At 37.3% G+C, this 24,143-nt stretch overlaps 1 protein-coding gene across 1 annotated transcript in view; it reads left to right on the plus strand.

Moving 5' to 3' along the window:
- ATRNL1 (attractin like 1) overlaps window positions 1-24,143 on the plus strand; it is a 785,280-nt gene that overhangs the window by 223,633 nt on the left and 537,504 nt on the right. Inside the window, exon 20 of the mRNA XM_068961441.1 lies at window positions 15,403-15,496. Within this exon, the coding sequence (XP_068817542.1) occupies window positions 15,403-15,496 (94 nt within the window). The remainder of the gene's footprint in view (window positions 1-15,402; window positions 15,497-24,143) is intronic.

Raw genomic sequence — 24,143 nt, forward strand, 5'->3', positions numbered from 1 at the left:
AACTTTTCCATGCATGACTTACTTTGGCACTTTCCTCATGATCTCCCTTCTCACTTTTTATTGCACAGAGTTTACCAACTAAAACTTTTCTCTGATTTTTTGCATTTGTTTAATGGTTTTTAGGCTCCTAGACATAATGTAGAGTATCTCCACCTCTGATTTGTAAGTTTTTGACCGAGAAGTGTGTCACATGAATGCTTTCGAAAAGAAATGAAAAATTAGTAAATTCACTATATATCTCTTATGGAATTAAAAAAAAAAGAAAGAAAAACTATTAAATGGTTTTCAGTTCAGTTCAATTGCTCAGTCATGTCCGACTCTTTGCAACCCCATGGACCACAGCACGCCAGGCCTCCCTTTCCACCACAAACTCCTGGAGTTTACCCAAACTCATGTCCATCGAGGCAGTGATGCCATCCAACTGTCTCATCCTCTGTCATCCCCTTCTCTTCCTGCCTTCAATTTTTCCCAGCATCAGGGTCTTTTCTAAGGAGCCAGCTCTTCACATCAAGTGGCCAAATATTGGAGTTTCAGCTTCATCAGTCCTTCCAATAAACACTCAGGACTGATCTCCTTTAGGATGGACTGGTTGGACCTCCTTGCAGGCCAAGAAGTCTCGAGAGTCTTCTCCAGCACCACAGTTCAAAAGCATCAGTTCTTTGGCACTCAGCTTTGTTTATAGTTCAACTCTCACATCCATACATGACCACTGGAAAAACCATAGCCTTGACTAGATGGACCTTTGTTGGCAAAGTAATGTCTCTGCTTTCTAATGTGCTATCTAGGTTGGTCATAACTTTCCTTCCAAGGAGTAAGTGTCTTTTAATTTCATGGCTGCAATCACCATCTGCAGTGATTTTGGAGCCCAGAAAAATAAAGTCAGCCACTGTTGCCACTGTTTCCTCACCTATTTGCCATGAAGTGATGGGACCAGATAATAATACTTAACCTATTGAGGGCAAGATAGAAACCGTCAAAGTGTTCAATGTTTCCCTTTAGTTTTGCTTGATGTAATGCTTAGCTTCCTCATCATGTTTTACTTTAGGTTTTATGTTGCAAGGATCTGGCACAATTTGTTTTTTTAAAAGTAAGATAAGGTGTTATAATTTAAAGACAAAAATGGCTCTAACCCTAGACCTACAAAAGTTGAGGAATTCCTGTTAGCTTCAAATGACAGGTGTAGGATGAAAATGAAGAGGTGAATTTAAATTGGGGGTACTACTCATATTCTAAAACATATAAAACATTTTATTTATTATGCTACAGAAAATTAGAGGTTAACTAAGAAACTCTCAGCATGTATTTAGCTTTTTCTGATACTTACAGATTTTTTCAAAAGCAAAATCAAGCTAAATACCAATTTACATACACGCTTTTTCATATTTCAAAACTACTTAGTGATGGTGGCGAAGTTAATTATATATTAGAAATGCCTAGAGCAGGTGTAAGAAAGCACCAGCATAAATACTCCCTGTAAATAGTTCATAAACATATTAAAATCTGTCTTAACATATTATTTAGGAAGAAATGCCTTTTCTTCAAAGGTCCATTTTTATATATCATAAGACCTGAATATAAGTGATAGCTTTTTTCTTAATCGTAATCACGTATAATTTTGTCTATACCTTTTATACTGCTTTTTCTTTCAAATTTTAGTAAATAAAATGTACTAATTTTACAATAACCATGGTCTATGCTTTTAAGCTTTAAAGCAACTGTATAAACATTTAATTGTATATTTAGCATATAATTTATGTTTTGCATAAATTGTATGTATAACAGCCTACTTTATTAACCAATTTTAACTTAATTTTGACTTCTTATTAAACATTTCTATAGAAGGCCCCTATTATTCAAATTAATGTTCATAAACTAAATTCAGTAACTATTATTTGAAAGAATGTTCTCCCTTCACCCGCATCTTTAGGCTCGATTTCTGTGGTACCTTTGACTTTTTCCTTTTCTTCAACCCTTGTGCCCCAAACAGACTCCACCTTGTGTCTGGTATCTATACCTCCTTTGTATTCCGTTCCCCTTTTTAGTTTAGGCCCTCATGGTTCCTCTCCTCTTCCGCTGCTGATGGATGTTACAGATGACCTAAAATGGTACGTGCTGTTCTTTGTTGTTTAGTCACTAAGTTGTGTCTGACTCTTTTGCGAATCCATGGACTGTAACCTGCCAGGCTCCTCTGTCCATACAATTTCCCAAGCAAGAAAACTGAGGTCTTGCCATTTCCTTCTCCAGGAGATTTTCCTGACCTAGGGATCAAGCTTATTTCTCCTACATCGGCAAGCAGATTCTTTACCACTGAGCGACCTGGGAGGCCCTAAAATGGAATGGATTCTTATTAAATGTTTGTTGAGTTAGTGAACAATTACCCTCCTTATATGCAGTGTCTCCGTTTGTAATCCACCTTTATACCTCCTTTATCTGAACTGTGGTGTTGGAGAAGACTCTTGAGAGTCCCTTGGACTGCAAGGAGATCCAACCAGTCCATTCTGAAGGAGATCAACCCTGGGATTTCTTTGGAAGGAATGATGATAAAGCTGAAGCTCCAGTACTTTGGCCACCTCATGCGAAGAGTTGACTCATTGGAAAAGACTCTGATGCCGGGAGGGATTGGGGGCAGGAGGAGAAGGGGACGACAGAGGATGAGATGGCTGGATGGCAACATGGACTCGATGGACGTGAGTCTGAGTGAACTCCGGGAGATGGTGATGGACAGGGAGGCCTGGCGTGCTGCGATTCATAGGGTTGCAAAGAGTCAGACACGACTGAGCGACTGAACTGAACTGAACTATCAGAAGACAAAGACACATTTTCTTCCCTCAAAATTCAGTGATTTTATGACCATTTCCAAAATTTTTCATTGCTTCCAAAGTATCTGTGAAATAAATGAAAACTCCTTGACAAGACGTTCAAGGCCTTTTGTGCTCTGACGCTGAGTGATAGTTCTGGTTTTATATTCCTACCATGGTTCTCATATTCTACCACATCTTTACTTCTCTTTTTCTCTGTGCCACATTTAAGATTCTGACATTTTCCTAGTCAGCCAAGCTCCAAACATTATATTAAAAACATAGATAACTAATGTTTAATAGTTTATTTTTATCAGGAATATTTCTAAGAAATTTCCCTAATGTTTTTCATCCTCTCCTAAGCATTCTTTCCAGTATGTACTATTACATCCATGTTACAGAGAAGAAACCAAAGACATAGGGCCAAAGAGTCATGTAAGAGGTTAAGCCAGCAAGTGATGGGACCAGAATTCAAATGTGGACTCCCAGATGCTTGTGCTTCAAAGCAAATATGTACTTACTTCTGTTGAATCCCAGGTATAAACAGTGGTCAACTCATGCATTTCAAAGCCATAATTGAACTGCCATTGTCTGGTTGTATTTATCTTTACTTTAGCTTAACCTGTTGTAATAATTCCTAAATAGTTCATCTTCTCTTTTTTTTTTTTTACTTGATCATTTGTTCTTCTCTATGATATTCACAATATTGTGTTTCTTTTCACCTCATCTCCAGTCGCTTCTTTATATTAACCCAACTCTTCACCCACTTTTCTGATCTTTACTTTCCTGGACATTACTATGCCTCTGAAATCCATTATGCATTTTTCAAATCTCAGCTGAGGGGAAATTTCAGCCTGAAAACTTGTACTTTCCATTCTGACTTCAGGCAGTGTTTGTACCTTCATGGTGATAGCCATCAGTGTTTTTGTAAGTTATTGTTCTCTTGTCTAAGTAGAATGTGAACTTGATGAGAAGTTTTGTCTTACCTTTTTAAAAACTATTTTATGTTACCTCTGTGTCCCTATTATATAGGTAGTACTACTGTACTTGGTATGCAGTTAGTCGGTTGCTAAAATTAGTTACTAAGAAAATATAATGTTTATGTGATACGTTTTACTCATTTTTATATAATCCAAGAGAAAGTGGAATTCAGACTTTCTGGCTAGATGGCTTTCACATTTCAACCAATTGTTTCACTTTAGAGCCAGAGGTAAAAAGCAGGTTATGATTTTTGGCATGTTAATTTTTCAGTTTTCTTTTATTTTTCAGTAACAGAGGCAAGAAGCAATATTGACTCAAAGGGTACATATTGTTTTTCTCTAAATGAGGGTTAGTGTCAATAATTATAAATGGTGTTTCAGTCTGTACTCATAACTTATTGAGTAATAATCCAATATTTTGTATATAAATTTTTCATTAAGTACCTATAAATGGAGTTATATGAAGTTTGGATAAGGAAAAAAATGGAATTTATATAATTCTTCTCAGTTTTTAGTTTTTCAGACAATAGAATAGAATCTTGGTGTCTGACTTCCCTAAGCTTACCATCTACATTTCACTTCACTTACCTATTAATTTGGGGGTCATGTTAGTGAATGTATCATCCTACAAATGTTTTCAGCTGACATCAAAAATATTTATTTCCCTATACCATATGATTTGTATATTTAATGATCCTAAGAGTATATTTTGTTTATTCTTCTATCTGCCAGCAGTTAACTCTTTCAGGTTCAAAGCTGTATTGTGATTATGAATCCCATTGTTGGCAATAGAAGGCATTTGGATAATTCTTCACATGGGGTGACTTTTCTTTTAAAAATAGGGACTAATATTTTCTTGAGAAATGAAATTATTTTTAATTTTATATATTGTTAAGCACATCCCTTCACTCAAAAATATAAAAACATACCCTTAGTAACATATAAGAAAAACAAGGAACTCTTCAAATACAGTTAGCATGTTATTACTGACTTACAAGTAGAATTCATAAAAGTGTATTTTATTATCTTTTTTTTATTATCTGTTTTTAAGTGTAGATATATTTAATCTTTTCAAAGTCAAAAGGGTCTATTAATTTTGGGGAGCATAATTTTACACAGAAAAGTTGTTTAGGATATTCTTTCAAATTAGTTTTTTCTCTTCTTATCTCTCAATTAAATATCATAGGCTTGATGTCCCTCTTTTCCCTAATCATTTTTGGATTTATTTTTTAAAACCTGGGAATTCTCTTATCTACATTATAGTTATAGAAATCAGGCCAGTAACATTGATGCTTATACTGCACACAAGATATCACTCTACAGTGAATATCACCAGATGGTCAACACCAAAATCAGAGTGATTCTCTTTTTTGCAGCCAAAGATGCAGAAGCTCTATACAGTCAGCAAGAACAAGACCTAGTGCTGACTGTGGCTCAGGTCACGAGGTCCTTATTGCAAAATTCAGGCTTAACTTGAAGAAAGGGGTAGACTCTTGAGAGTCCCTTGGACAGTAAGGAGATCAAACTCATCAATCCTAAAGAAGATCAACCCTGAATGTTCCCTGGAGGGACTGATGCTGATGCTTAAGCTCCTTTACTTTGGCCACCTGAAGCAAAGAGCCAATTCGTTGGAAAAGACCCCTAAACTGGTAAAGATTGAGGTTAGGCAGAGAAAGACGTGACAAAGGATGAGATGGTTGGATGGCATCATTGACTCAATGAACATGAGTTTGAACAACTCTGGGAGACAGTGAAAGACAGGGAAGGCTTGCGTGCTGTGGTCCATGGGGGTCACAGAGTTGGACACCACTAAGCAACTGGTCAACAAGAGGGACAACCACTAGACCATTCAGGTATGACCTAAAACAAACCCCTTATGATTATACAGTGGAGATGACAAATAAACTCAAGGGATTAGATTTGGTAGACAGAGTGTCTGAAGAACTCTAAATGGAATTTTGTAACATTGTACAGGAGATGGTGATCATAACCATCCCCAAGAAAAAGAAATGCAAGAAAGCAAAGTTGTTATCTGAGAAGACTTTACAAGTAACTGATAAGAGAAGCAAAAGGCAAAGAAGAAAGGAAATGATATACCCAACTGAATGCAGAGTTCCAGAGAATAGCAAGGAGAGGTAAGAAAGCCTTCTTAAGTAAACAATGCAAAGAAATAGAGGGATTCAGTATAATGGGAAAGACTAGAGATTTCTTCAAGAAAATTGGAGATAACAATGGAACATTTCATGGGAAGATGGGTACAGTAAAGGACAGAAATGGCGTGTACCTAACAGAAGCAGAAGAGATTAAGAAGAGGTGGCAAGAACATACAGATGAACGGTACAAAAAGGTCTTAATGATCCAGATAACCATGATGGTCTGGCCACTCACTTAGAGCCAGACATCCTGGCATGCGAGGTGAAGTAGGCCTTAGGAAGCATCACTATGAACAGAGCTAGTTGAGGTGATGGAATTCCAGTTGAGCTGTTTAAAAACCTAAACGATAATGCTGTAAAAGTGCTGCACACAGTATGTCACCACATTTGGAAAACTCAGCCATGGCTATAGGACTGGGAAAGGTCAGTTTTAATTCTAATTCCAAAGAATGTTGGACAATTTTGCTCATTTCACATGCTGGCAATGTAATACTCAAAATCCTTCAAGCTAGTAGGTGAACTTTAACAGTAGGTGAACTGAGAACTTCCAGGTGTATAAGCTGGATTTAGAAAAGGCAGAGAAACCAGAGATCAAATTGCCAACATCCGTTGGATCATGGGAAAAGTGAGGGAACTAAAAAAAAAAAATCTACTTCTGCCTCACTGACTACATTAAGCCTTTGAATATGTAGATCACAACAAACTGTGGAAAATTCTTCAAGAGATGGGAACACAAAACCACCTTACCTCTCTCCTGAAACCTTGTATGCGGGTCAAGAAACAACAGTTAGAACCAAACGTGGAACAACAGACTGGTTCCAAATAGGAAAAGGAGTACGTCAAGGCTGTATATTGTCACCCTGCTTATTTAACTTATATGCAGAGTACATCATGAGAAATGCTGGACTGGAAGAAGCACAAGCTGGAGTCAAGACTGCGGGGAGAACTATCAATAACCTCACATACACAGATGACTCCACCCTTATGGCAGAAAGTGAAGAGGAACTAAAGAGCCTTTTAATGAAGGTTGAAAGAGGAGAGTGAAAAAGCTGACTTAAAACTCAGCATTCAAAAAACAAAGATCATGGCTTCCAGTGCCATCACTTCATGGCAAATAGATGGGACACAATGGAAACTGTGACAGACTTTATTTTTTTGTGCTCCAAAATCACTGCGGACAGTGACTGCAGCCATGAACTTAAAAGACATTTGCTCCTTGAAAGAAAAGCTATGACTGACCTAGACAGCTATTATAAAGCAGAGACATTACTTTGTGGACAAAGGTCCATCCATATAGTCAAAGCTCTAGTTTTTCGAGTAGTCGTGTAATGATGTGAGAGTTGGACCATAAAGAATGGTAAACACTGAATAACTGATTCTTTTGAACTGTGATGTTGGAGAAGACTCTTGAGAGTCCCTTCGACTGGAAGGAGATCAAACCAGGCAACCCTAAAGAAAACCAACCTTGAATATTCACTGGAAGAGCTGATGCTGAAGCTGAAGCTCCCAATGCTTTGGCCACCTGATGCACAGAGCTGATTTATTAGAAAAGACCCTGATGCTGGGAAAGACTGAAGCCAGGAGAAGAAGGGGGCAACATGGGACGAGATGGTTGGATGGCGTTACCAACTCAATGGACATGAGTTTGAGTAGGCTTTGGGAGATGGTGAAGGACAGGGTTGCCTGGCGTGCTGCAGTCCATGGGGTCGCAAGGAGTCGAACATGACTAAATGACTGAACAATTAGAGAAACAGCAACCCCCCAAGCTACAAAAGTGGCACTACCAAACTCCTTCCCTGGGAATTACCCTCAGCATCTCAGCATCAAGCTGCTGTAGCTTAGAATTGCTTCTGTGAACATCTGTGCTTTGTCTTGATTTATTTTGTACACTGTTAGCAAGATGTGTCCTATGCTAATGTCCCCTTTGTTTTACACCATTTCAGTTTAGGAAAGGTTTCATAGAATGCTCTGTTTTCAGGTGTCCCAGGAAACCTGTATGGCCTGTTTTTGCATGTCTCTACTTTGCCAACTAAGGTCTGTCTAGTCAAGGCTATGGTTTTTCCAGTATTCATGTATGGATGTGAGAGTTGGACTGTGAAGAAAGCTGAGCACTGAAGAATTGATGCTTTTGAACTGTAGTGTTGGAGAAGACTCTTGAGAGTCCCTTGGACTGCAAGGAGATCCAACCAGTCCATTCTGAAGGAGATCAACCCTGGGATTTCTTTGGAAGGAATGATGCTAAAGCTGAAACTTCAGTACTTTGGCCACCTCATGCGAAGAGTTGACTCATTGCAAAAGACTTTGATGCTGGGAGGGATTGAGGGCAGGAGGAAAAGGGGGCGACAGAGGATGAAATGGCTGGATGGCATCATGGACTCGATGGATGTGAGTCTGAGTGAACTCCAGGAGTTGGTGATGGACAGGGAGGCCTGGCGTGCTGTGATTCATGGGGTCGCAGAGTCGGACAACACTGAGCGACTGAACTGAACAGTCTGTGAGATCACAAAGAATCAGACATGACTTAGTAACTGAACAACAACAACAACATTGAATGTACTACAGTTTGGCATTGTGTGACATTTCTTCATCATAACATTTGATTGCACACTTTTGGCAGAAATAGCCGTGTAGTTATGCTAAATTCTTCTCACCATATCAGGAGTTACATGCTGTTTTCATTCAGTAAATGATAGTGTTCACTATGAACACTTGGTTAAAGTAGTGTCTGCCAGATTTCTTCACTATGAAATTTACTGTTTTCTCCTTTAATGGAAAAATGTCTTGTAGGAGATACTTTGAGACTATGTGAATATCATATTAGTTTTCAAACTTTTATCTACTATTTTTATGATTTTTTTTTCCAAATGGAGATTTTCTAATTCTATCATCCTTTCTACAGTATCAGTTAGATATTTTTTCTACAATGAAAAGCTTTCTCTTCTCTGTTTTGTCTGTCTGTGAATTTATCTGTGTATATATCTGTGCATCTATGTATTTATCTGTGTATCAGTGTTTTTATAATTCAATGCAACTTTAAAAAATAATCTCATTGAAAGCAATGCAGATTTGAAAAGAGACATGATAAAAATTAAATAATTTGGAGTTTAGAATTTGAACTTGAGCCAAGCAGTAATTTTTGGTGGTAGAACTTAATATGGGAAAAAATGCCTGGTATTTCACTTATTATTGATGTTTGGTTTGTGAATAATTCTAATAATATGTGGCTTTCTTGCCTTTTCTCTAGCCCAGGGTATTAACATTTTGCCCTACTTTTTTAGCTGAATGAAAGCTACAGATTAAAGAAAGAAAATATAAGAAGTCGAAGAGGTCAAAAACTAATGGTAGTGGTTGGGGTGTTCAAGAAATTTATCTTGCTAGTGTTAGAAAATGAAATATGACTAAAGTTGCTCATTTATCCAAGCTAAATAGAAGATATTAAAAATACAATTCCAGGACAGTTGGGTTGAAATTAATTTGGTCAAAATTTTCCAGTGTTTATGCCTAACCCTCTTCTGTCAAAAAGGAAAACCAGAACCTCGTTTTGTGTGTAACACATTTTATTTATTTATTTACAGCTGCGTTGGGTCTTTGTTGCTGTGTGGGCTTTCCTCTAGCTGTGGAGCAGGGGCTGCTGCTGATTGCAGCGTGCAGGCCTCTCTGACACTGGCTTCTCTTATTGCAGAGCACGGGCTCTGGGACACAGCAGCTTCAGTGGTTGTGGCGTGTGGTCTTAGTAGTTGGGGCTCCTGTGCTCTGGAGCATAGGGTCAGTAGCGGTGGCACTCGAGCTTCAGTTCCGTTCAGTTCAGTCACTCAGTCGTGTCCGACTCTTTGCGACCCCATGAATCGAAGCACGCCAGGCCTCCCTGTCCATCACCATCTCCCGGAGTTCACTCAGACTCATGCCCATCGAGTCCATGTTGCCATCCAGCCATCTCATCCTCTGTCGTCCCCTTCTCCTCCTGCCCCCAATCCCTCCCAGCATCAGAGTCTTTTCCAATGAGTCAGCTCTTCGCATGAGGTGACCAAAGTACTGGAGTTTCAGCTTTAGCATCATTCCTTCCAAAGAAATCCCAGGGCTGATCTCCTTCAGAATGGACTGGTTGGATCTCCTTGCAGTCCAAGGGACTCTCAGGAGTCTTCTCCAACACCGCAATTCAAAAGCATCAATTCTTCAGTGCTCAGCTTTCTTCACAGTCCAACTCTCACATCCATACACGACCACTGGAAAAACCACAGCCTTGACTAGACTGACATTTGTTGGCAAAGTAATGTCTCTGCTTTTCAATATGCTATCTAGATTGGTCATAACTTTTCTTCCAAGCAGTAAGTGTCTTTTAATTTCATGGTTGCAATCACCATCTGCAGTGATTTTGGAGCCCCAAAAATAAAGTCTGACACTGTTTCCACTGTTTCCCATCTATTTCCCATGAAGTGATGGGACCAGATGCCATGATCTTCGTTTTCTGAATGTTGAGCTTTAAGCCAACTTTTTCACTCTCCTCTTTCACTTTCATCAAGAGGCTCTTTAGTTCCTCTTCAGTTTCTGCCATAAGGGTGGTGTCATCTGCATATCTGAGGTGATTGATATTTCTCCCGGCAATCTTGATTCCAGCTTGTGCTTCTTCCAGCCCAGTGTTTCTCATGATGTAATTTGCATATAAGTTAAATAAGCAGGGTGACAATATACAGTCTTGACGATCTTCCCAGATCAGGCATTGAACCTGTGTCTCCTACATTGGCATATGGATTCTTTACCACTCAGCCACCAGGGAAGCCCCCTTGTTGGTTTTAAATGAGGTCTTAGTTTTTAACATTCATTCAGAATGTAAAACTGACCAGTTATGTGACTTCAGGCTTTCTGATTGTGTTTCTGGAGTTGGCCTTTTTTTTTTTCCTCTAAAGGATCAGAGAGTGAATGATCATTTTTCTGACCCGGGTGTGATTGTTGCTTTACTGCTGCCTCCTCTGCTTCCTCTTTCCCTCCAGCTTCAACTCCTCCTCCTTCTTCACAATGGTTTCCATGTGTAGAAACCATTCTCAAGTTACGAGCCCTTTAAAAATAGGAAATGAGGACTTGGCCTCATAGATATAGTTTACTAATTCTTAAACAGATGGTTAAGAGGTTTTTTTTTTCATTTTTCAATATGTTGGATGGCTTTGAAATGTAAAATATGAAACTTATAGCCCTCTTGGCACTTTAAGACTTTTCAGTCTGTAATTTAAATCCTCAAAACAGTGCCATTTACTCGTCAGTTCCAGTCCTTAAGCTGTAGATTATTGTTCACCGTCATATCCTCAGAATAGCTCTAGAGTACTGCCTTTCACCCAGTAGCATCCAGCAACTGGAACAAGGACAGAATAACTGAGTTTCACTGTACTTTACTTGTTGGGGAAAGAAGCATTTCTTAATTTCTCATTTACTCTGTATTTAGGCAAATACAGTTGCCCAATATCCCAAGTAAACCAAGTAATCTTATAAATGAAATGACATATTTTAAATTATGAGAGTTATCTTTCCAGAAGAAAACGAAATCGTACTCTGAGTAACAGGTTAATATGTGATAATATTTATAATTTTTGAGTTTTTAGTGAGAAAAATCAGATTGCTAAGATATTGATATCGGCATTTCATATTTATATCAGTGAGAAAAATCGGACTTCTAAGATATTGACATTGACTTTTCATATTTATTTTTACTTCAACTATGTTTTTTCCTATTTGCATAAGCCACAGATGGTGAATATTTGGACTTAGAACTGTAAATAAAAATATAAGAAGAAAAATATAATTTTAAGTCATGTGGCTGTTTGAACATTAGTCTTTTCCAGAACTCTTACTATATGTGAAACCTAATGTATATCTACTAAATATCAAGTATAATTATGTTAGAAATGTAGAAAGGAAATTAAATGGACATGATTTCCCAACTCCCAGAAGTTGTGTTTGTGAGAAATAGCAGTGACATAGAAATTAAAGCTCTAAGCATGTAAACTAACTTTGAAACAAATATTGCCAATGACTACTGTTTGGTTTCATTTTTCTAAAGTATGTTCTTTATATACAATTTATTTGAATAACTTTTATAGCATTTGTTTTCCTATCCTTATTTTTTAGTTTCAGTTGTAAGTTGATATTGAAAATTTATATTATAGGGAAACAGAAATACCATGTGACCACATAATGTTCCTCTAGTGTACATCTAAGCTGTAAAATCATCATCATAGAAAATTTACCAAATAAAAGGCCACAGTATGGTGATTTTATAGGTGCTTATTCAGCATAAAAAGATAACCTTAAATGCTGACAAAAACAGAATAATTTCAACATTGTCATGTCATAAAATATACATTTTAAACAATTGAATTTAAAATACATTTGTGCCATTTTAGCCCAAAGTATAGCACCTCAAGGGAGTTCTCTCAAAATGAGTTTACATTGAAAAGTATTTTAACACAATTTTTTTGTCTCAGAAATTATTAAAGTTACTATACAATGATAATTCTTTAAAGAAACACCGCAAGTATGACATTATTTAGCTCTGCCGTAAGAATAAATAAAATGTTTACCCAAGTTCTAAAATATTAATGTATATCATTTTTTTAGTGTAGTTTTAATACAAATAGTATTACTGTGAAACTTCAAGTTAATATTAAAAGATATCATGTTATATTCATTTACTGTTTATGATGTTACCTGTCATCAGTACATCTGAGTTCCTTTTTTGCTCTGGATAATTTCCTTTTCCTTGCAGTTCTGTACCTTGTCATTCATTTCTGTGATTCTCACATATTGTGTTTCCAGAGTTTATTCACAAACGTAAATCCGATCTATTTACATGTTCTTTATGAAGGAAAAACACTGTTATGTAGAAATTTTTAAAATAAAACCTCAGTTCACTTCAGTAGCTCATTTGTGTCCGACTCTTTGTGACCCCATGGACTGCAGCACACCAGGCTTCCCTGTCTATCACCAACTCCCGGAGCTTACTCAAACTCATGTCTATCAAGTCAGTGATGTCATCCAACTTTCTCATCCTCTGTCATCCCCTTCTCCTGCCTTCAGTCTTTCCCAGCATCAGGATCTTTTCAAATGAGTCAGTTCTTTGCATCAGGTGGCTGAAGTATTGGAGTTTCAGCTTCAGCATCAGTCCTTCCAGGGAATATTCAAGACTGATTTCCTTTAGGATTGACTGGTTGGATCTCCATGCAGTCCAAGGGACTCTCAAGAGTCTTCTCCAACACCACAGTTCAAAAGCATCAATTTTTTGGCACTCAGCTTTCTTTATAGTCCAACCCTCAAGTCCATACATGACTGCTGGAAAAACCATAGCTTTGACTAGATGGACATTTGTTGGCAAAGTAATGTCTCTGCCGTTAAATATGCTGCCTAGGTTGGTTATAGCTTTTCTTCCAAGGAGCTAGTATCTTTTAATTTCATGGCTGCAGTCACCATCTGCAGTGATTTTGGAGCCCCCCAGAATAAAGTCTCTCACTGTTTCCATTGTTTCCCCGTCTGTTTGCCATGAAATGATAGGACCGGATACCATGGTCTTAGTTTTCTGAATGTTGAGTTTTAAGCCAACTTTTTCAGTCTCCTCTTTCACTTTCATAAAAAGGCTCTTTAGTTCTTCTTTGCTTTCTGCCGTAATGGTGGTGTCATCTGAGGTCATTGATATTTCTCCTGGCAATCTTGATTTCAGCTTGTTCTTCATCCAGTCCGGCATTTCCCATTATGTACTCTGCTAATAAGCTAAATAAGCAGAGTGACATTATACAGCCTTGACGTACTCCTTTTCCAATTTGGAACCAGTCCGTTGTTCCATGTCCAGTTCTAACTGTTGCTTCTTGACCTGCATACAGATTTCTTAGGAGGCAGGTAAGGTGGTCTGCTATTCCTATCTATTGAAGAAAGAAAATCTCATCTCTTGAAGAAAGCAAACCGAGGTTCATAAAAATGTACCTACTGCCAAAATTATTTTTTGTGTGTATGTAATGTTGTATGTTTTTACTGTACATTAATTATGTGTTTTTTCAAAGCAAGTGATCATAAGCAATGAGAAGCTTAGTTTCTGCAATATTTTGCCACAAAGATTTTATATCCTAGGAATACAAATTAATTAGATCAGTGGTTCTCAGTGGGGATAAATGTGGGGATGACAATTATCTCTATAATTATAAAGTTCTAATGGATCCTATTAAAATAATTTAAAAAGAGGCAGAAGATGATAGGTATCCTGAATGCGCAAGCAAATAACTCCACATGACAGTATTTTATATTTTGATCAAAATAGTGGCTCATTATCTCATTTTTAAATGTGTATGAAAATCAGGAGAAAGCCAAATAATTTCATTTTTATCAGTAGAATTGTTTAACTAGCTGATTGTGTGCAGAAACACAATAGTTCTCATTAAAAGTTTTTGAAAGGCCTAATGGCATGATCAGCCCTGTCTTTTTAAAACATGTCTGAAGGTTGAGGAATGAAATTGTAGCCAAACTGTAGGTAGAATGATCAGTTACTGACTTATATTGGTATCAGTCAGAGAGTGTAAGTGACAGGGCTTGAGTGATGGCTATCACCGTGGAAAGGAAAGGTCAGATACAAGAAAGATGCTTCCTTGTAGAATCTAGAACCTACTGGCTGATTAGGTGTTGGGCACAATGAAGTATGAGGTTTGTGTCCTAAATATTTGGAACACTGATCTTTAACAAAGGAATGTGGAGTAAGAAAATGAAATGAGTTCATATGAACAAAATTCACTGGGTATAACTATTATACTGTGGCATGTTTCAGGTAATATTCTGGAATACTAAAACTGAGAATGACTTTAGAAATTTGAAAGAATGATTTTTGGGCAAAGAAACTTTATACAATACATAAAAATTATATTATTTTATTGTTGGCAGTGGTAACAGTAGTGGAGGTAACAGTTAAATTTATTAAGTCCTTGATATGTGTTCAGAATTTAAAATACATTATCTCATTTAATTCTCACAAAAGTCCCAAGAGTATCTCCCTGCTTTTGAAGACAGAGAGACTAAGACTAGAGAGGTTTATATAAATTGCCCACGGTCAACATACTAGTGATTATAGATGTGCATTTTGTAGCTAAGCTGTTTGACTCAAAAGATCTTGTGACTCTAAAGATCTTGTGTTCTTTGAAACTCATTTTATTAAGAAGATGTTCCAAATTAGAAATGGAAAAACGTCCAAAAAAGGGTGAGATAAATACTTGGATCCACACTCGACTTAAGCATATTCCAAAGACTTTGAAGTGTTTCACAAAAAATTTTAAATGAGTAAATTAACTTCCCTTTCATTTTAAAAATAACCCATGTCATAACCCTAGTATTTGGATGGCAAGAGGATAATCGATTATTTTAAAAATAAGATAATAAAATCTTCCCTGAAATGTGATGTACATGTTTGTGATGGGGAATATTCAGTATCATTTTGGTTTTGACTTACAGCTTGTACATGCAGTGGCCATGCAAATATTTGTCATATGCACACTGGAAAATGTTTCTGCACAACTAAAGGAATAAAAGGTGATCAATGCCAATTGTAAGTAAAAATTACTTTATAGAACTTTTGTGGGTTAAATTTGTGCTGTGGAAGTGATTGCTACAGGTTTCCCTTTGAAGTTTAGTGTTGTGTTAGTTAAGCAACCAATATTATCATCAACTATGCTGATTTGCATTTTATCAATCTTCAGACAGCTTAAGCCTTTAAATGACAATTGTGTGGAAGTTTTAAAACAGAGCCCATAGAATATTTGTCTTTTGTACCTTTCTGATAAAAAGAAATATTTTTATTTTTCTAGAACATCTTATATATGAAATCTCAAATTTGGGTGGCTATCTTTATAATTTTCCTCTATATATTGTTAAAGAACTGAAATTCAATGTTTCTGTGCATTTCTTTATTTTAAATCTTTTATTATTAATCCTGATCATCGAAATCTCATTAAGCCTCTCAGTTGGTTTCTTGTACTCATTTCCTTTTTTTTCTCTTATTTCATTAGACGTGAACCCACTCTTGTTGTTACTCTGCTTTTCGTAGTTCTATGAGTGTTTTTTTGTCTTTTTGTAATTTAGTTGTTAATCTGAAGATTGATTCTCGCCCACCTCCAAAAGAAGTAACTTTAAAAACTTCAGGGCACATAAAAAAAAAAAAACAAAAAAACAACAAAAAACAAAAAACTAATTGTTTCAGGTTATTTAAATGTTTTTTGTTACTTATATTCTTTATATATTAAAATCATTTTGATAGTTTTGAATTATTTATCTGCATGCACTTGTCTTCGTATTAGATATAATATACTGTATTTGACATAGACCACACAATTTTTTTAAAGATTAATAAAGCGTTCTCCAAAACTGTATCTATCTGTATATAAATAAAAGTTTATATCCAAATAAATCTGTTAGCCTTGGAAAATGATCTTTCTGTTTGTTTTTACTTAGAACAAATATATTATTTGCTGTAGAACTATCCTGCAGTTTTCATGTTCGATGATCATATCTTTGGCTAGTCTCTGAGGTGTCATCGGTTTTCAAGAGAAAATGAACAGAACAAGTTTTTATCCCTTCTCCATAGTCTCTAAACTTAAAAGTAAAGACAAAGCATAAGATCATAGGGAAATTCCTGTTAAAGAAGGCTATTTTGTTCTCAGTACCAATTCAATTAAGCAGAGTCCTATGCTTTAAGTCAGAGATGCCACCAGTATTTTACAAGGCCATATACTGTTTGTTATAAGCACGGCTAACTTTGTGGTCATGTGACATGTGCATTTGCACAGGGCCTCATGCTTAGAAGAGCTTCTTGACTGATTGAATGTTCTGCTGTTGCCATATTAAAATTTTAATAGATTCTTAACAAGAGCCCTTCATTTTCATTTTCCCCTGTTTCTTGCTTCCCCTTTTCCTAGTGATTTATGTAGTAAATCTTGGTCTTAAGCAACAAATATTTTTGTTGAGCTTCTAATATCATTTTAAACACTGACAGTTTAAATTTGTACTTTGTTTTTTCGTAAATGGCAGAGCCATCCATAATAATTATCTCTTGGGTGATGTAGTACTTTAGTAACACATTTTTGATTCCAGGTGAAAGAGACAGTATTTTAATTCACTGAACTCATGGGTTTGTAAGCTTAGATATACAGTTATAAGATTTCACATATGCATTAAATATTAGAAAAATAATTTATGTAGTTCTGAATGAAGAAAGTACATTTTACTGCTAGTTACTATAATTAGGGGAAATTTTTTACAAATTGGGAGAAATTGGAATACTAAATTGTGGGTGTATTTTGTAGATAGTTTTTTTTTTGTTTAATTTTTTCTTTTTTTAAAATTAATTAATTAATTTTAATTGGAGGCTAATTACTTTGCAATATTGTAGTGGTTTTTGCCGTACATTGACATGAATCAGCCATGGGTGTACATGTGTTCCACATCCTGAACCCCCCCTCCCACCTCTCTCCCCATCCCATCCCTCAGGGTCATCCCAGTGCTCTGGCCCTGAGCACCCTGTCTCATGCATCAAACGTGGATTGGTGATCTATTTCACATATGGTAATATACATGTTTCAATGCTATTCTCTCAAATTGCCCCACCCTTACCTTCTCCCACAGAGTCTAAAAGTCTGTTCTTTACATCTGTGTCTCTTTTGCTGTCTCACATATAGGGTCATCATTATCATCTTTCTAAATTCCATATATATACGTTAATATACTGTATTGGTGTTTTTCTTTCTTACTTACTTCACTCTAAGTTTTTATGGATAGAATTACTCTCATTGCTTTTTCATTTTACTTATTTGTTTTATTCATTTATATTTGTAATTTACATGGCATATACAATATATTTATAAAATAGAAATGTTTATATTACATATTTATATTAAATACCTATATTTATTTTTGTATACATATTTGTTTTATTTATTTCAGTGTGGGGCAGTGGTGACATTAGCATCCCCACAAAATTTTTTTAAGTTAATTAATTTTTTTTTTTTTGATTGCACTGGGTCTTCTCTAGTTGCGGTGAGTGAGGGCTACTCTTCATTGCGATGCATGCTCTTCTCATTGATGCATCTCTTGGTGCAGACCTCGGACTCTCGGGCACTTGGGCTCATTAGTTGCCTTGTGTGAACTCAGTAGTTGTGATTCCAGGGCTTAGTTGCCATGCGGTACATGGAATCATCCCAGACCAGGGATTGAACCCATGTCCCTTGCATTGGCAGGTGGATTCTTAACCACTGGACTGCCAGGGAAGTCTAGGGTCCTCATTCTTAAAGCAATAATTTAAAGCAGTAATTTCCTGCCATGTGCTTATACTGGAAAAAATGCTCTTGTTAGGAAGCAAAGTTAGTCACTCATGTCAGTAGACAATCATGAAGTGAGTGCTTCGTACTGTTAATGAAGATGAATAATACTTGGCTTTTACTTAAAGTATTAGGCTTGCAGTGGAGACACTAGGCAAAATATACTACACTCTCTTAAATTAGTGCTTTGAGATGCTTATGAATGAGCCTTTCCTTCTTCCCAGGATAATTTCTGTTTGGCTTTAAGTAAGGAGTTGCAAAGAGTAGGATACCACTGAGCAACAGAACAACAACAAATGTAGTTAGAAGGGGGCTTCCCAGGTGGCACTTAGTGGTAAAGAACCCGCCTAATGCTGGAGATGTAAAGATCGTCCCTGGGTCAGGACGATCCCCCAGAGGAGGGCATGACAACCCACTCCAATATTCTTGCCTGTAGAATTCCATGGACAGAGGAGCCTGGCGAGCTACAGTCCATAGGGTTGCAGAGAGTTGGACACGACTGAAGCAGCTTAGCGCAGCATGCACATGTAGTTAGACATCACATCTTCTGGTGGATTTTTCATAACCTCTCAAAACTGAAATTGAGTCTCTTGCTATTTATGAATTTTTCCAATGTATTATATGTGTACTTGCTTATATCCTTTATTAAGTGAAACTCTTTGGGGACTGTTGCATCAGTACGACAATGTAAATGTTCAATAAATTTGTTCAGTGGAATAGAATGAAGAAAATATTGAATGAGGACTGAAAGGAATGATTGATTTATCATGGAAGAATAAGGATAGTTAGAACAGGGCGTATTTAAGATGAAAGTTGAGGAGAGTTCAAGTTTTCTGAGTAGAGAATATAGTAAAGAGAAGGGGGAACAACATTAACAAAGCAAAGAAGTGAACGTGAACATGATCACAGCATTTCTAGTTTTTGCTCAAGGATGCAGAGAGCTGGAAAAAGCATTGTTCCCACCTTTACAATGAAAGAAACAAAGCTGGGCAAATGCAGATTCCTGAGTTTTCTTGAAAGCGTTGGAGTCCTGAGATTATAGGGTGACCAAATGGCCAGAAATCTGAAGACAAGCAACAGCTTTCAGGGAGAGATGATAAAGAAATACTGACTAACATGGAGTGAAGCCAGCAGGAAGCTTAAATGTCCAGTTGATAAATTAGTGCTCAAGTGCTCATCATCAATAATATGAAGGTCCTGGGAATGTGGAGTTGTGGGTTGCCAACCTTTTCAGAGTCTTTTCCCATGAACCTCATGGGAAATAATTAGAGAAAATTTTAACAATGCATTTCCTGTGGTATAAGATGGGGGGAGGGGAATAGCAGACATCCTGGGCAGGCCTTCAGTATGGGGTCAAAATATTTATTTAAAGGAACACCAAATTATTAATCTTACCATGGTAGAGTCTTCATTCTGGCACTGGCCTGAACACAGTTGGAACTCAAAATTGGTAAGTTAAAAAAATGAATTTAATGAAAATATAAGCTAACATGAAATGAGTGAAAATTGTTTCTCTGGAAAATTTTTTCAGTTTGAGGAGCAACATGCAGACTTTAAGGAAAACACACATATTTTTCCTGTAAAATTTCTCAGTTAACAACGTGAAGGTGACGCTTGTTTGCATTACGTACAATACAATGTGTGTCATTTTCAATGCATGTTTAAAGAAGGTCAGAAGTTTTAAGAAGTTTTAAGTTTTAAGAAGGTCAGTGGTTCATTTATTTTTCTTTCAACCTCTGACAACACTTCTGATAGATATGGATGTTTCTTGGTGGGAAATAAAACATTTCAGATAAAAATAGGTAGAAGAAGTTTTGATAAAATATTATGGTATATACTTATGAGATTGTCTGGCCAACTCCCATGGTTTTTATGGTTTCACCATGACTACAGTAGTTAGTTTCCTATACCTTTCAATATTCTGCATAAAGAATGAAGATCTTTATTTCTCTTTTAGTTGCAAAGCTACTCATGTCTCAGTTCAGTTCTCAGTCTCTCAGTCGTGTCCAACTCTTTGCGACCCCATGAATCGCAGCACGCCAGGCCTCCCTGTCCATCACCAACTCCCGAAGTTCACTCAGACTCACGCCCATCGAGTCAGTGATGCCATCCAGCCATCTCATCCTCTGTCGTCCCCTTCTCCTCCTGCCCACAATCCCTCCCAGCATCAGAGTCTTTTCCAATGAGTCAACTCTTCGCATGAGGTGGCCAAAGTACTGGAGTTTCAGCTTTATCATCATTCCTTCCAAAGAAATCCCAGGGCTAATCTTCAGAATGGACTGGTTGGATCTCCTTGCAGTCCAAAGGACTCTCAGGAGTCTTCTCCAACACCACAGTTCAAACGCATCAATTCTTCGGCGCTCAGCCTTCTTCACAGTCCAACTCTCACATCCATACATGACCACAGGAAAAACCATAGCCTTGACTAGACGGACCTTAGTCGGCAAAGTAATGTCTCTGCTTTTGAATATACTATCTAGGTTGGTCGTAGCTTTTCTTCCAAAGAGTAAGCGTCTTTTAATTTCATGGCTACAGTCACCATCTGCAGTGATTTTGGAGCCCCCCCAAAATAAAGTCTGACACTGTTTCCTCATCTATTTCCCATGAAGTGATGGGACCAGATGCCATGATCTTTGTTTTTTGAATGTTAAGCTTTAGGCCAACTTTTTCACTCTCTTCTTTCACTTTCATCAAGAGGCTTTTTAGTTCCTTTTCACTTTCTTCCATAAGGGTGGTGTCATCTGCATATCTGAGGTTATTGATATCTCTCCCGGCAGTCTTGATTCCAGCTTGTGCTTCTTCCAGTCCAGCGTTTCTCATGATGTACTCTGCATAGAAGTTAAATAAGCAGGATGATAGTGTACAGCCTTGACGTACTCCTTTTCCTATTTGGAACCAGTCTGTTGTTCCATGTCCAGTTCTAACTGCTGCTTCCTGACCTGCACACAGATTTCTCAAGGTCTGGTATTCCATCTCTTTCAGAATTTTCCATAGTTTATTGTGATCCACACAGTCAAAGGCTTTGGCATAGTCAATAAAGCAGAAATAGATGTTTTTCTGGAACTCTCTTGCTTTTTCCATGACCCAGTGGATGTTGGCAATTTGATCTCTGGTTCCTCTGCCTTTTCTAAAACCAGCTTGACCATCAGGAAGTTCACAGTTCACGTATTGCTGAAGCCTGGCTTGGAGAATTTTGAGCATTACTTTACTAGCATGTGAGATGAGTGCAGTCTACTCAGGTACAAACAGGAAGTGTGAGTCAATAACGTGTTATATATTGTACCCAGTAAGTATGAAGCTCAAAATATTTTGGTTGGACAAAGGAAACATCAAATCATTAGGTCAGTTGTTCTCAGTGATGGTGGAATAGCATCTCTAGAACTTAATGAATTTTCCTAAACCAATACAATATGGTAAAGTAGTTAGTCTCCAATTAAAATAAATAAATTTGTATTAAAAAATAGATAGTGTTATGGCCTTTAGAGATGAATAATAGCCCCTTTGTTAGCATGGAAACTTAGAGGGACCATGTTATAAATGGAATTTTGGTCCAAATCTGTTTAATTCAGTGTGATAGCAGTAGTGCCTCAGTTGTGTCCAATTCTTTGCCACCGATAGACTGTAGCCCGCCAGCTCCTCTGTCCATGGATTTCTCCAGACAGGAATACTGGAGTGGGTAGCCATTTCCTTCTCCAGAGGATCTTCCAGATCCAAGGATCAAACCCAGATCTCCTGAATTGCAAGCAGATTCTTGACAGTCTGATTAGTTGAATTCATCTTTGTTAAATTGTAAATAAAATTATATATGGTCTATTTTCAACTTATGTGGTAATTGCATTCCTAGAAAATTCACTATATATTATAAACATGGAAAACTAATTTTTGTTTATCAGTAAAAAGGTTAGGTTCTACTGTCAAATAATTATGGACAAATCTCTTTATTTTCTGTTTTCCAAGGTGTAAAATTTGGATTGACTCTTTTTGTCATGTGGAGTTGCCTTGTGCATTCAGGTCATCTATCATCCTCTGCCTCTTTTTTTAGTTATTTTAATATGGTCCATTAGAACTCCATAATTATGGAGATAATTGTTACCCACACATTTATCCCCACTGAGAACCACTGATCTGGTTAATTGGTGTTTACCTTTGTTGTTTTATTTATTGTATATAAGATCTTCAGTTCAGTCGCTCAGTCGTGTCCAACTCTTTGCGACCCCATGAATCGCAGAACACCAGGCCTCCCTGTCCATCATCAACTCCCAGAGTTCACTCAGACTCATGTCCATTGAGTCGGTGATGCCATCCAGCCATCTCATCCTCTGTCGTCCCCTTCTCCTCCTGCCCTCAATTCCTCCCAGCATCAGAGTCTTTTCCAATGAGTCAACTCTTCGCATGAGGTGGCTGAAGTACTGGAGTTTCAGCTTTATCATCATTCCTTCCAAAGAACACCCAGGACTGATCTCCTTTAGAATGGACTGGTTGGATCTCCTTGCAGTCCAAGGGACTCTCAAGAGTCTTCTCCAACACCACAGTTCAGAAGCATCAGTTCTTTGGTGCTCAGCTTTCTTTACAGTCCAACACTCACATCCATACATGACTACTGGAAAAACCGTAGCCTTGACTAGATGGACCTTTGTTGGCAAAGTAATGTCTCCGCTTTTTAATATGCTGTCTAGGTTGGTCATAACTTTCCTTCCAAGGAGTAAGCGTCTTTTAATTTCATGGCTGCAGTCACCATCTGCAGTGATTTTGGAGTCCCCAAAAATAAAGTCTGACTGTTCCCAACTGTTTCCACTGTTTCCCCATCTATTGTTATGAAGTGATGGGACCAGATGCCATGATCTTAGTTTTCTGCATGTTGAGCTTTAAGCCAACTTTTTCACTCTCCTCTTTTAGTTTCATCAAGAGGCTTTCTTCCATAAGGGTGGTGTCATCTGCATATCTGAGGTTATTGATATTTCTCCCGGCAATCTTTATTCCAGCTTGTGCTTCTTCCAGCCCAGCATTTCTCATGATGTACTCTGCATATAAGTTACATAAACAGGGTGAGATCTTAGAGCAATTTATTTCTTTCTGGAGACAAATATATACATTCATGATGTTATTAGATATTATGTTGGTAATTTAATCCAAATTTTTGGGTTGACCCAGAATCATGCTTTACTTTTTATCAGTAGTAAATTGAAGATAAAATTTCTCAAAGGCATTTGGAACTATAAATATAACTACCTGAGATATATGGCACTATTAGTAAGCAGGATATTTTAAGTTTAGTAGTTTAATTCATAACTGAATCCCCCCTTTCTCTTCCTTACATCTTTCCTCTTTAGTAGTCATAACTTTTTCACAGCTACTTATGGTAGGATTGGGTTTCCCTGGTGGCTCAGAGGTTAAAGCGTCTGACTGCAATGTGGGAGACCTGGGTTCGATCTCTGGGTTGGGAAGATTCCCCTGGAGAAGGAAATGGCAACCCACTCCAGTATTCTTGCCTGGAGAATCCCATTGACGGAGGAACCTGGTGGGCTACAGACCACAGGGTCGCAAAGAGTCAGACATGACTGAGCGACTTCACTTTCACTTTTATTTTATGGTAGGATTAAGACTCTGGCTCTCAAAAGTAGGGTGAAGAAGAATCTCCTGGAAAATGGTGACTTAAACTCTATGATGGGATCAAAATTTTGCTTTATTATAAGCATTGCAACATTAATAGTTTTTGCCACACTTCAAGAAATATTTCCATAGGAGAATCTTCTTCCTGAGCAATTTTTCCTCTCCAGTTTACCTTTAGACCAGCAGTATTTAAAATTATTACCCATTTTAATCTATGTTGTTTTGATGGTGGGAGGCAGAGGATGATGTCAGTACCTTTTCCATTTTTGGATG

This window comes from Capricornis sumatraensis, chromosome 23 (genome assembly GCF_032405125.1).
Source record: "Capricornis sumatraensis isolate serow.1 chromosome 23, serow.2, whole genome shotgun sequence".
NCBI classification, from domain to species: domain Eukaryota; kingdom Metazoa; phylum Chordata; class Mammalia; order Artiodactyla; family Bovidae; genus Capricornis; species Capricornis sumatraensis.